At 34.3% G+C, this 14,842-nt stretch overlaps 1 protein-coding gene across 1 annotated transcript; it reads right to left on the bottom strand.

Moving 5' to 3' along the window:
* Positions 1-804: 804 nt before the first annotated feature.
* Positions 805-5,569, bottom strand: LOC111810304 (phosphoenolpyruvate carboxykinase (ATP)-like). The gene is made up of 13 exons (XM_023696996.1): positions 5,404-5,569; positions 4,860-5,127; positions 4,467-4,645; positions 4,064-4,217; positions 3,891-3,975; positions 3,068-3,168; positions 2,565-2,863; positions 2,214-2,387; positions 2,052-2,117; positions 1,775-1,953; positions 1,505-1,674; positions 1,256-1,424; positions 805-1,164 (listed from the first exon to the last, which is right to left on the bottom strand). Exons 2-13 carry the CDS (start codon positions 5,114-5,116, stop codon positions 1,021-1,023), a joined length of 1,977 nt encoding a protein of 658 aa, XP_023552764.1. The 5' UTR covers positions 5,117-5,127; positions 5,404-5,569; the 3' UTR covers positions 805-1,020.
* Positions 5,570-14,842: the final 9,273 nt, after the last annotated feature.

Here is a 14,842-nt window from a genome sequence, read left to right as displayed (position 1 = left end):
TTAGCGTCATCTATTTTTGGAGCTAATAACGTTGGTAGATGCGATAATCCAAGTATCGACCTTTTAGGTAATAGTTGATATATTTATCAGTTAAACTATGTTTGAATTGATGATAATATGTTAAAAAAAATGCTCGTTGTGGTAGTTTTTTCACGAAATATATATAACGTATAGTTTTTTTCCTATTGGTAGAGAAGAATTTCATACCGGGTGAAAATTAATATATATTCTAAATATTTATATTATTGTAATATTTTGAAATTAAACATTGCAGATGTGGTAAGTATCTAGAATAATTAGTAAATTACAACCATGTAGAACCCTAAATGGTAATATGCTACTGCTTTTTGGTTGTTTTCCTTAAATGCCACACAAAATTGTCTTTAAACTAAAATTTTTCTATTGTAATTAAAATATTCTTGAAGTGACCGCTCGTATTTATTTACCTTACATGGCACATATTAATATGTTTCAAATGAAATTATATTAATAGAGAATATTATTATTCAAATGGTTATACAATAATATGTGTTTAATTTGTAAACTTTTAATATTTTTTTTTTATCTAAGATTGCATTAAATGATTATGTATGGTGTATAAAGAAAAGTTTTTAAAATATTAAAAAAAAAAAAAAAAAATTAAACAACCCAACACCCAACACCCCAGGTTGGATTCGATTGAGTTGAAAACAATTTCGGGTTGGATTGGGTTCAAAAAATTTCATCAACTCAATCCAACTCGACTCATCTACACCCTTGATTGTTTGGTGCTCTTTAACGTTCTTTATTATTGAGGCATCTAAATAAATAGAAAAGGAATGGATCTTATATTTATATATATATAAATAAACCCCAAATACAAAGGTAAATAAACAGGATGAGATATTACTCTCATTTGGTGGTGAAGAACACGAAAGGGACCAGACACCATTTGTACACACAAACTAAACACGAACATTTTTATCAAAGGAAAAGCACCATACCAGAGCATTTAGCAGAAGCTTCATCTCGCCTTCCGCTTTAGAAATTTGGCCCAGCTGCGAGTATCTCATCTGTCAGCTTGTTATCCTTCCCAATCTTGTAGTTGGTAAATGTCTCAAAGTTCTTCTTGAACAACCCTCCCAGCTGAAGCAACGTATCCTTGTACGCCTTCTTGTCCGACCACTGCATACACAACATCCTGTATACATTACCAACTCGAAGCAACTCGAAATGGATTCTTTTGACTCGTTTCGATTGAGAAAGGCCAACTTACAGTGTTAATGGGATCCAAGATTTCTGAAGGCACTCCGTCGATCTCAATGGGAATTTCGAGCCCGAATACTTCGGTTCTCTTGTATGTTGCGTTTAAAAGCTGGCCAGAGTGAATTGCGTCGATGATCTTCCTTGTGTATGGTAGCTTAATGCGGTTCCCTTGGCCATACCTGTTGGATGAAATATATGTATAGGTTTTTTCTTTTTTTCTTTAGAGAATGTATTTAATGTGTCGAGTACTGATGCGTACCTTCCACCAGACCAACCAGTGTTTACGAGCCATCCCGTGGCGCCATGCTTCTGCATCTTCTCAGCTAGCATGGCTGCGTATTTAGTTGGATGTAGCATTATAAAAGCAGCCCCGAAACAAGCCGAGAACGTTGCCTGTGGCTCTTTGATTCCGTCTTCTGTGCCTGCCACCTATTCACAAACGAGTATTCGACCAGGTGTTTAGCTTAATGTTTCCATTCTACACACAAGACATTACTCTTATTATAAGAAGGTTGGAGTATGTATTTACCAGTGCAGTGTAACCACTGATGAAATGATACATGGTCTGTGCTAGGCTCAGCTTGCTCACCGGTGGAAGCACCCCAAATGCATCACAGGCCAATAAAATCACATTCTTTGGGTGCGGGCCAACACATGGTATTTTTGCATTTGGAATGTATTCAATGGGGTAAGCTGCCCTTGTGTTCTCTGCAACAAGATAATCGAACTCGTAAGGAAGAACCCGAGTTTAGTATGTAATTTATAGCAATGTAAGTCTCATAAAACCTTTTGAAGTGTTTTTGTACCTGTGACTGATTTGTCGGTATAATCAACTTCTCGGGTATGTTCATCAAACACCACGTTTTCGAGCACTGCCAACAACCCATGAAATTCGTCATCTCATCCCGATGCAATCAGTACGAAAAATTAGCCAAATCAAACAAAGAACAGGATGATAGAAACATTACCAGTTCCAAATATGATGGCATTCCAAATGTCTGGCTCCTTTTCTCTCACGAGATCAATGCATTTGGCATAGCAACCTCCTTCAATATTCGACACACCATTATCACTCCAACAATGTTCATCATCCCCAATCAGATACCTATTATGATCGGTCGACAATGTCGTCTTTCCAGTACCTAATAACGCAAAACCAACGAGTACTGAGGACCTCAAAATCACAGACAGACACAATTATGCAATAACCATTAAGATTAAGATAAAACAAATAAGAGTTAAGGATGGATAGGGTAAGAGGGCACATATTGTTATGGGGGTTTAGGAGCCATTCTGATTTGGCTCCAATGATACTATACCTGAGAGTCCAAAGAAGAGGGCAACATCTCCATCTTTTCCCATGTTGCAGCCAGAATGTAAGGAGAGGATTTGACGCTTAGGCATCAGATAATGCATAACACTGAATAAACCTTTCTTCATTTCCCCGGCGTATTGAGTGCCGAGGATGACCATTTCCCTCCTAGAAAGGTTAATATCTATGCTAGTAGAGGATGTCATGTAGTGAGTGTAACGATTACACGGGAATTGCCCAGCATTGTAAATAGTGAAGTCCGGAGTACCGAAATTCTCCAGCTCTTCAGGAGAGGGTCGGATACACCTGTCACCGACCCAGTTATCGAATTGTACACTAAGCTAATACACCGTTGTACATATTTTTTACGGCTTATTCATCCATGATAATGTAACATATGAACGTTAAGGAGACTTATCTGGGAGGCTTAGGCTTAGGGCCTTTGTGGAAGGGACAAGTGATGGAACATATACTGCTGATAAAGATTGAGTGTTTAGTAATTTCACTTACATGTTGTGCATAAACAGTGAATGGTAGGCTCTTGCAGAGACGATACGAACTTTGATTCTGTTCTCCGGGTCCCAATTCAAGAACTGGTCATTCACAAACACCTGCAAATCACAGTGTTACTTCAGAAGCAATAATGAAATTGAACATAATAAAAAGACAGCCAGCATTCAAAATGGCAGCTGCGAGGACAAAAAGATGAACTGCAGTCATAATGAATAGCTCATCAAAGATTATGGTAGCAACAGCTAGCAGATATGGTTGTTTTTAGTCGGTCCATTTTAGACTTTCACTCAAAGTTTTTAAAATGCATCTACTAGTGAAAGATTTTTACATCCTTATAAATCATGTTTCATTCTCCCCCAACTAATACGAGATCTCACAATCCACCTCTTCAAGCCCAGGGTCTTTGTTAACACTCGTTCCCCTCTTCAATCAATGTGGTATCTCACAATTCTTTATAAGGACGTGGAGACGTCTCCCTAACATATGCGCCCCCCAACTAATATGAGATCTCACAATCCACCTCTCCAGGCCCAGGGTCTTTGATAACACTCGTTCCACTCTTCAATTAACGTGGTATCTCACAATTCTTTATAAGGACATGGAGACGTCTCCCTAACGTACGCACATTTTAAAACCTTGAAGGAAAGCACGAAAGAAAAAATCTAAACAAGACAATATATACTAGTAATGGGCTTGAGCCATTACAAGAGTAATAAGTCGATTTGTATGTTAATATCATTTTGACTTTAGGGTTTCGAAGAAACATTCATCAAAGCCGAGAAAAAATAGAACACCAATGAACATAAAAATAAAAAGTAACCTTGTCCAATGAGTTGAGGTAATCAACAGCCCTTTCTCTGTTAACCATGAAAGTATGCTCGTCCATTTCAATGTTCGGGGAACCCCTAAAAGCAAATAATCCGTTAACGTGAAAGGGAAAGAACCCAAATAGTAGTAAACAGATGAAGAAGAAGACGGCAGATCGAAACTCACTTTCCCCACCAAAGATCATCCTCGGTGGTTTCATCTCTGACAACTCTTTTATCTCTCGGAGATCGGCCGGTTTTCGCACCAGAAAGAGTCGCCAACGCACCGGTCGACGTGATAAATGACCCTTTCTCATACTTTATCGCCTGCTCGTAAAGTTCTGCAAACAGTAAAAGCGCAAAGATATTTAGCTTCCCCTTGGTTCGTTCCTGTCGACTTTTAAAAAAGGCAAGAAATATATTTAAGTGAAGAAACGTCTCAAGCACAAGTTCCAGATTCCAAACTGGGCCCAGAAAATATGGGCAGACTGATAAACGAATGGCCCTTGAAATAGACGAAACCATCTGATTTGCCCTTAAATGGAATGAAAATTGAAAGCGACGGAGAAACGGACAAAAAGAAAACGAACCTGCTGGGGAGAGATTGTAAAGAACATGGGTGAACTTCAGGGAGCTGTCGCTAACGCTTATTGTCGGCGCATGGTAGTGGTGGTGCACCGCATGGCCTTTGGCGGTTTCTGATTTCCTCGCCGGATCCCCTTTCACCAATTTTGGTCCGGTTTCTCTTGTCAATGATGCCAATGAAGCGCTGCTCAAACAAATATTGCATATTACAAATCAAATAACAAGAAACCCCCGCACAAATTAATCCGTCTTTGATCGGTTCACCCGACCCGATTACGTATAAACAATTAATCAATTCAAAATAAATATTAATTAAGCGTCGTTTTCGAAGAATTTTAAAATGGGAGGGATGATTGGTTGTTGCGACATGTGTCAGTCGAGTACGTGAAAGCAAGAACCTGATGGATTGAAGTTGCTGCTTCTGCCTCTCCTCTTCAGAGAGCGGAGAGAAGGCTCCTTCAGTGCCTTTAATGGGAGTAGTTGGGGCCGATTTCTTCCTCTGCAGCGAGTGCAGTTCATCAATGGTCTGCGCCTTAACAGGCGGCGCACTATCGTCGTGACAGATCCCGTTCTTCTGCGTCTGAATTTTCGACAGACCGTTTCTCGCCGATCCATGCTTCGCGAAACTGAACTCTGCGTTCCCGTTTGCCGCCATTTCTCCTCAACCTGATCAAACAAAATTCACTAAGAACACAAAAGCAAAAAAGAATCGCCAAATCATAAACAACTATCATTTGTTCTTATTTTAACAGATTCATTGATTGATCGATAGATCGATCGATTACCAAACCAACTCAAACAACTCATTATATTTCAATATTCAATATTCAAATTCCTCCATCTTAGAAGTCAGTTTAAGTTCATTCTCATTTCTCATGGTTTCAACGTCAAACGGAATCTCTGTTCGGTGTATCCATAATCCAGCAGTAACAGAGAACTCACAGAATACAAAGGATCAAAGAGGTATCGATAAACCAGAAGCTCGAGAACCGAAAATGGAGAAGAAAGAAGCGAGAAGCTAATTCTGGAGCAAAAGACAATGGGAGAAGAAAGCGATGGATTCAACCATCAAAGCAGGGAGAGATCGAAGAGAAGAAGTAACACGAAATCGAATCGGATGTGAAGAACGAAGTTCATGAGGCTGCCTTTTAAAGGCTTCACGAGGAGCCGTAGCTAACCAGAGCTTAACCAAACCATGGTTAGTTTCTATCACCGAATTTCCATAAGTGGAAGTTCCGACGGCTCATAACACGAGAAGCTAAAGGGTAGAACAGGAAATCATGGAATCTAATGCCATGCCGGTCTCTTGCATCTCGCGGCTATTAATCAACGCCGATAAATTCTTCTATATCTCTTCCCCATCCATACAATATATCGTTCTACATATATTTTCTCTTTTGGTCCTTCAATTTATAATTAATCACATTTTGACCCTTAATTTTATAATTATTTAATTTTGGTAGCTCTCTTAAAATTATAATTAATTATAATAAAAAGTAATTTGATAACCATTTTTATTAAATAAAAAATTAAATAAAAATATAATATAATTTTTTTCTTTTCTTTTTCCTTTCATCACCTCTCTCTCTCTCTCTCCAAAAGTTTTATCTTTCGTCCTTCAATTTAAATTAATAACATTTTGATCCTTAATTTTATAATTATTTTTATTTTACAATAAAATTTAATATGATAACTGTTTGATGAAAGTCTCAAGCTAATTTAGGGAATGATGATGGATTGATAAGTGAGGAATACTAACTTTATTGGTACGAGGTCTTTTGGGAAGCCCAAAGCTCAAAGTGAACAATATCATACCATTGTGGAGAGTCGTGTTCGTCTAATATGGTATCAGAATCATGCCCTAAACTTAATCGTGCCAAAGATTTTAAAGGAGTCGAGCCTCGATTAAGGGGAGGTACACTTTGTTCGAGGGGAGGTGTTGGATGATGAAAGTCTCACATCGGCTAGTTTAGAGAATGATCATGGGAGGTGTTGGATGATAAAAGTCCCACATCGGCTAATTTAGGGAATGATCATGGGTTTATAATTGGTATTCCACTGCTCAAAATGAACAATATAATACCATTGTGGAGAGTTGTTCATCTAACAATAACCATTTTTATTATTAAAAAAATGTTTAATTATTCTCTCTCTCACTCATCAATCACGTAGCATTCTTACAAACGTCGTAGCCTATCTACTGTCACCTGTTGTCATCTCCTCTCTCTCGAGAGCCTACTGTCACCTGTTGTCATCTCCTCTCTCTCGAGAGCCTACTGTCACCTGTTGTCATCTCCTCTCTCTCGAGAGCCTACTGTCACCTGTTGTCATCTCCTCTCTCTCGAGAGCCAACAATACAAACAACATGTTCGATGGATTTTCCATGCACATCATGCATGCATGTATGTATAATATTATATACAAAATTTAATCTTTAAATAATTTAAAAAAAATAAATAAATTTATAGTCGTTGACTAACAATAACTATTTATTAAATTTTGTATGAACATATATTTTGGTTCATTTGTAATATTCTAAATCTGGTGTCAATCTTGTACGGATGTTCATAAAATTTTTGTCATTTTCTCTCTCTTTTAAAATATATTATTATTTATTTATTTAAAAAATATAGACACGCCACATCTATCTTATCCCAGTATATATTTTAAATTAGGTGTCTAATAAGTCCATAAATATTTAAAATATAATTTATTATATCTTAAAATTAAATTTATGAAGTATTAAACATTTTTTAAAATTAAGAAATGTATTAGATTTAGTCGCGCAATAAGATTTTTTATTTTTTTGATTTCATATTTGTTCCCTCTCGATTTTCTTCGCTATAATATTTAAATTTCTAAAACAAAAATAGATAAATTATTTTCTCGAGCTTCGAAAATTCGACTTAATTTAATAATATATATAAAAAAAAAGTAGAATAATAATAATAAAGCAAAGGTGGGAGAGAGAATTTGAAAATATTTTAGATCAATGTATTAAATTTTCACTAACATAATGATATTTTTATTGACGACGGCCACATTAAAAATGAATTGACATTATAATTTTATTGCCAAAAAAAAAATTGATGAAATAATAAAAATAGATGTCCTGAATTTACATTAACATTAAGTGTTTGGATTAATTTAAAAAGGTTAAATGCATATATATATATATATATATATATATATATAGCCATACATATTTTATTAATATTTTTGTAGCACTTTAGTAAAATTGAGATATTGTGGTATCTATTTAAATTAATTTTTTAACGTCCATTGTAACTCAGTTTTAAAATTTTGTATTAGATGTCACAATCGCACTTTGATAGTAGCGGGACTTGTGATTGTGCGATACTTACTTCTTAGCAACAAGTGAATTAAGTCTATTCATTTTTGCTTCGCCTACGATCAAGTAATGTATACTCGAGCCTCTGGCCTCGATTAAAGGAGAAAGTTTTAGAAAATGGGGCAGAGAGATTTCGAAAGAGAGTTTTGAAACAAGATTTGAGAAATTGAAATTGGCGTTATATGGAAATATAAGCAAAAGACAACAACAACGGCTTACTGCATATGACTATCGAGTAGGGAGCAGAATTCTAGTTTAAATGGATAATGAAAAAATAGAGAGAAAATTTTATTCATTAACTCGACGGAACAAAAATAGAGATTATATTTCTTATCTCGTTTCCACCCGGCTTCATTATTGTAAAAAAAACTATGTTGAATATTGAAATTTGAGCTTATAAGTTTTTTAAAATATTATATTATATTTTGTTTATAAAATATGGTTAAATTTATTTTCACTTTTTCAATAGAAAATATACTTAAAAAAATTAAAAAAGAAAACATCTATTCTTTTAATATATATATATATATATATAGGAAAATATACGTAAAGAAATAGATCTTGTTGATGAAAGTTCCGGCCAATTTAGAGAATGATCATGAGTTTATAATAAAATAATATTATTTCCATTGGTACGAGACTTTTTGGGAAGCTCAAAACAAAGTCATGAAAGCTTATGCTCAAAGTGGACAATATCATACCACGAGAGTCGTGTTCATTTAACATAATATCAGAGCCAATAGAATCCTCAAATGTCGAACAAAGAACTCCAAAAGAAAAGTAGTCGAGCCTCGATTAAGGGGAGGTGTACTTTGTTCGAGGGGAGGTATTGAATGAAAGTCTCCGATCGACTAATTTAGATTATGCTCAAAATAGACAATATCATACCATTGTGAAGAATCGTGTTTATCTAACAGATCTAGAGGAAGCATCCTCATTTCCTGAATTACGGGTCCGAATTTAATAAATATTTGATTGAATTATAGGTGATTAAAGGCGTATTTTATTATTAAATAATTTTAAACGATCATAAATTAAATATATATAATTTTGATGTGATGAAATCCACAAACAGCCAAATTCAAAATGCAATTTATTTTTNTTTTTTTTTTTTTTTTTTTTTTTTTTTTCCACTTAAAACCTTCATCGAGCATAGGAACCAAATCACGAACAAATCACGTAGCGAATCAACAAAAGACTTGAGTTACATCAGTTGACAAGAAGAGCAGAACAAGTCCAACAGATCACAAACCGCTTAGGTAGAGGTCTTAAATTTAACCGTTAATTTTAAATGATAAAAATATCTATTTTATTCTATATAGAAGGAAGATAAGAGCTTAGAAACTAGGGGTGTACATTCAACCCGACAACCAGACCAACCCAACCCGAACTATAAGGGTTGGGTTGGATTAGATTTTCGGGTTGGTTTGGGTTCATTTTTCTGAACCCGAACCCTTGAGTTGACCCGATTAGAAACTAGAGGTGTACATTCAACCCGACAACCAGACAACCCGGACCAACCCAACCCGAACCCTCGAGTTAACCCGAGCCAAATACAAATATACTAAAAAATTTACAGTAATGATGGATTTTCTAGAGTAATACTTTGTTCTAACTTAAAACACGGACTCGAGTTAACACCAATCAAATACATTATTTTTTTTTATATTATTTTATTATAATTCAATGATATTAGAGCGATGTTTCAATCCTAGGACTTGTGGTTATGACCCACCACGCTTCCTCTGCACCACTTTGATTAGTTAAATGCTAACTTTCAATTCTTTTAACCTTATCGTAGACATCCTTTCTTCACGATCGCTCTCATTTGGACGTAGTATCGATTCATTCACGTACCTCTCTTGTCACATTTAAAATCTCACACGCTCTACAAAAACTAGAGACAAATTAAAATTACACGCATCAAGAGGTTAAAACTACGAATGTCGATGCATGTCCACAGTTACATAAAAGACATTCCCGTTATCAACGATAGATCGACCAACAAGAATAACATCGTAAACATAAATAGCCCCAAACTTTTGACTGCAAGATCATACAATTTTTCTATAAATGATCGCTTTTATAACATTTACCAACTATATTACAATAAATTGGATATTAAAAAGAGGTATTTATATAAATATTATAAGAAAAGTCAAATTTATTAAAATATTTTTAATAAACAGGAGCCACGGTCGATATATATACACATACATACATATACACATAGATACATATACATATATTATAGTTAGGGAAAGGTTTGGAAACGCGTCTGTTAGGGAAAGGTTTCCACACCCTTATAAATGGTGGTTTGTTCTCCTCCTCATTCAATGTGTGATATCACAATCCACCCCCCTTCAGGGCCCAGCGTCTTTCCCTTTCGGGCTTTCCCTCAAGGCTTTAAAACGCATCTGTTAGAGGAAGGTTTCCACACCCTTTATAAATGGTGGTCTGTTCTCCTCTTCATCCAATGTGGGACATCACAATCCACCCCCTTCAGGGCCCAGCATCCTCGCTGGCACTCTTTCCTTACTCCAATCAATGTGGGACCACCCCCAAATCCACCCCCTTTGGGGCCCAACGTCCTTACTGACACACCGTCTCGTGTCTACTCCCTTTGGGGAACGGCAAGAAGGCTGGCACATCGTCTGAAACCTGGCTCTGATACCATTTGTAACGCCCTAAATTCACCGCTAGCAGATATTGTCCTCTTTGAGCTTTCCCTTTCAGGCTTCGCCTCAAGGCTTTAAAACATGTCTGCTAGTAAAGGTTTTCACATCCTTATAAAGGGTGGTTTGTTCTCCTCCCCAACTAATATGCGACATCACATATATGCATACATATATACACACACATGTGTATATAACCCATATGTATATATATATATATATATATATATATATAAATTAAGAATTATAAAGAGTTATAACAAGTCGTGGGCCCTTTTGATTTTGAAAAAAGCCCAAGCCCAGTTTTCAAGCCTGAGATTGAGGCCCAAACTTTTTTTTTTTTTTGGGTTAAATTATATATTTAATTTTGAGTATATAGATTTTTAAATAATATTGTAGAATTAATGTTCTAGTTATTTTAATTTATAAACTTACCTATATATAGTTATTAGTGTAATAATGAATGAAAGTCAACGTCCAACCTATTCACTGTTTTTCAATTATTTAATGCTAATTATCTAACTATAAATGAGTGTATATATATATACACATAAAATTTATAAATACCTATTATTAGAAAACTTAACTCATTTAAATCTAATTCAAATTCTAACTATATAGTTTTATTTTAATTTTTTAAATATACATTAATTATTTTAAAATTTAATGTATTGAATTCAATAAATATAATTTTATTTGAAATATTAATTTTAACACTTCAAATTTCACATATTTTTCACATTTATATTTAATTTATAAAATATTAATTTGAACCTTCCAATTTTTTATTTAAAATAATTTTAAATTTTAGTATTATTATTATACGGTTTGAGAACCTTATAAGCGAACACTTTATAAGGTAGAACAAATTGTATCTATAAATATAGTCATTCACACGATGTAATCATTCACAAGTGGCATTAAATTCTTGCAATTATTTTAAGAATAAACATACGACCGAATTGAGGGACCCTTTGTTTTCACGTGTCTCGTCACAATTCTTACAACTACTTTTCAAGGCGAGGGAGTAATTACATTAAATCGATTAGTTAAAAAAATCAAGGTCGCCATTATAACGTACTTTTAGAGTTTGAAAATTTTATTAAAAATACTTCATAACGAGGTCATGGATGTATAGTATTTCTCTACACACAACTCACGGACACGCACATGGACTCAACAAATAGACGTTTACGTACTCACTGAACCTACCCTCCCCTCCAAGTTGTAACCATGTAGGGAAAGAAGGTGTACATAGGTATCATAATGTACGCGTTCGTACTCATCATAACGGGGAAGTATCATGATGCACGTGACATAAAAATGCATGAGGCTCCTATAGTTTTAAATCACGACGTTGGCATATGATGCAGGTCATACATTTATTATTTCATAAACATAACTTTCATGTTACATATGTTGTATAACAGTGTCTCGCAATCCTAAGACAATTAGGTTAATATAGTGTACATGGTGTCACAATCGCACTCTTACGGGATGCTTGTAAGTGCGACATTCACTCTCACCACTGAGTGAGTGAGCCAATTCGAAACCGTATCAGCTGACGTATACCCAAGCCTCAGTCCCGCTTTAAGAAAAAGGTTTTAGAAAATGAGGGCAAAGAGAGATTTTAGAAAGAGAGTTCGGCGTATACATGATTTTGTCGAAACGTCATACACTTTGAAAATACAAAAAAGAAACTATATATCATGAAAGCGTCAAAAGGAAAGAGTTTGACATGTGGTCATAAGCAACACGCCTTTGATAAGCATGACTGTGACACATGGCATATAATATAAATGTATGATGCATCACACGACATGGAAGTCATAACAAGATCCATAACATAACTTACAATACAACATGACATAACACACGTCATAGCATCACATAACATAATAAGCAAACATTAAATAATCACAAGGCACATCACGTTCAAGGGCCACAAGACATGCACGGTTCATATTTCAAGCAATTCATCTAACCAAGCTTATGGTAAATCTTACCTAAATAGCTTAAGCGGGAGTCACTAATTCATCCTTAAAGCTAGTCCAAATGTGTTTATTGAAATCTAAGTCAACCTATGTAAGTTCACGACACTAGATTAGAACACGTTGAGCACTCTAGTTTACTTAATACTCCTAATTAAACCTGTAATTTAGCTTACAACACTCACCTTAAATGCCAAAATCTTGTCCATGAGGATAAAAAATGATAGGGTAGGTCCAAAAAATAGTGGAATAGGTTGAAAATCATTAAACCGAGTGGATTGAGCGAGATGCACCAAGCCAGAGCTGAAGCTAAACACGAACCAAAGATGAGTTGCGACTAATGAGCCAACTAACACACACACTGCACGTGGGGTTTGACTCATGAGTCGTTAGGTCGAATCAAGTTGAGACGTAGATCGCGGGCCGGTTCATGAGTCGCTTGGTTATGGGTTGTATTGGACTTAGGTTGATAGCTAGTGAGCTATGGGTCAATAGCTGGATGGCTTGCATTGCGTGTCGTGGGTCTTTGCGCAGTTGAAAAAACGGATATCGTTTCTAAGGCCAGCTTTTTGGAACCCTAATTTTGGAGTTTTTCCCAACGGCCTACCTTTTTCAGCTGCGTTCCACTACCGCATAAACAATGAATCTGCTCGTTAGGCTTAATGAGCCACCATTTATGTGGCCTCTGTACTAACTAGCAATGGAGTGGTTGAGATATTTTAGGAGAGACTCCAAAAGATTTTTAGGTGATGTAGAGTTGGATTGTAACATACAGACGAAATAAATAAATGTAAACTTACAAATAGATCTAAATTGAAATAAAATATATACCTAACAATTAAGTTAAATTTTGAAAACTAATTTTTTTTTTTTTATTTGACTAGAAATTAAAATTTTTTTTTAATGTGAAAACTTGAAACAAAAATAAATTTTAAAAACAAAAAATAAAAAAAATGAATTTGTTAACTAGAGACTCCTATTTTTTATTATTAATTTCTGAAACTAAATTTAAAAACATTAATTCTATCTCTAAATTTATTTGCATTATTATTTACTTTTCAGGTGGTCTAAATTTAGCCTTATTTTTTAGATTAAAATAAAATAGCTTTTAACAACCTATTTTAATTCAAATGTCCTCAGTGACGTCACTGTTTTTTAATAATAAAAAATGACTAAAATCTTGCTGACGTAACTGATCTTCTTCCGTTTCCGAATACGCATCCCAAGAACCAAGATTCACGTGCTAACGCGCTAAACTAAGGAAATGTTGACGTGGCATACTTTTACACTATAATTATTTATTTTATTAAATTATAACGTACCCATAAAATTTGCTATTTATTTAAAAATTATTATTATTATTATTATTTTGTTTTTTTATTTTTTTTACAAAAATTAGGTTTCGACTTGAAATAAAATCTGGATCAAAATATAGAGCGAATTCTCGAGATTTGAAATTTGGATATAACGACCCATGTCCGAGATTCAACACCATTCCCAAGAGATCCACAAAAAATATAATGACTCTGAGTAAAACACGCTTAACTCTAGAGTTCATATGATTGAACCATCGAAAAAAATGCACATTGTTGGTATAAATAAAGGCTTTCGTTTGTTTTAATATATATTTTTTAATCGTTTTAGCCTCATGACCACTCAATTGTGGTATCGGTTCATTCATGTATCCAACATTTACTCAGATGTTACATTGGAGTTCTTCCATTTTATTACTAAATTGACAGTATGCAATTACACTCAACACTAAGATAAAACTGCTCAATTGTCTGCACTAATTGTCTACTCGGGTATCACATTGATTATATCTACGATCTAAAAATAAGAATTCTTTCAATTTTAAATTGAACATAATTATGATATTTATTATTGATTTGAAATCATATAAGCCATAATAAAAATTAGATTAAAAAAAAAAAAAAAACAAAGATCAAAATAATTAATCTTTAAATAAAATAAAACAATTATAAAAATTTAAAAGTTTATGGATAAAAGGAAATTAAATTAAAAAAAAAAATCTTATATACTAAATATTTGATAAAAATGATTTCACATTTAATGCACATAATTTCGGTTAGATATTAATGGCCACATGAGTTCACCAATAATACCANAGGAAAAAAAAGATTACGCTATTCTTCGGGAATTGTAAAAAAAGGAAAGAGATCTAAAAGATCTTTTTCCTCTCAACGATTGAACAAAAGAAAAAAATAATAAATTACAGAAAAGTACAGGTCCCAAACAGTCAGAAAAGGGGTATTTTAGTAAAAACAACATCCAACACGCGCTTGATTTAATGAAATCTTNAGAATTCTTTCAATTTTAAATTGAACATAATTATGATATTT

This window comes from Cucurbita pepo, chromosome LG14 (assembly GCF_002806865.2).
Source record: "Cucurbita pepo subsp. pepo cultivar mu-cu-16 chromosome LG14, ASM280686v2, whole genome shotgun sequence".
NCBI classification, from domain to species: Eukaryota; Viridiplantae; Streptophyta; class Magnoliopsida; order Cucurbitales; family Cucurbitaceae; genus Cucurbita; species Cucurbita pepo.
The sequence above is the reverse complement of the archived record's forward strand: the minus strand, read 5'-3'. Positions and strand labels throughout refer to the sequence as shown.

What these genes read in the sequence shown, in the direction of transcription:
- LOC111810304 (XM_023696996.1), bottom strand. Translation starts at nt 5,116, where the DNA reads ATGGCGGCAAACGGGAACGCAGAGTTCAGTTTCGCGAAGCATGGATCG. An exon ending in GATGATCTTTGGTGGGGAAA is followed by an intron (nt 3,976 to 4,063) that starts GTGAGTTTCGAT and finishes ATTTGCTTTTAG; the next exon opens with GGGTTCCCCGAACATTGAAA. An exon ending in TGCCATCATATTTGGAACTG is followed by an intron (nt 2,118 to 2,213) that starts GTAATGTTTCTA and finishes GGTTGTTGGCAG; the next exon opens with TGCTCGAAAACGTGGTGTTT.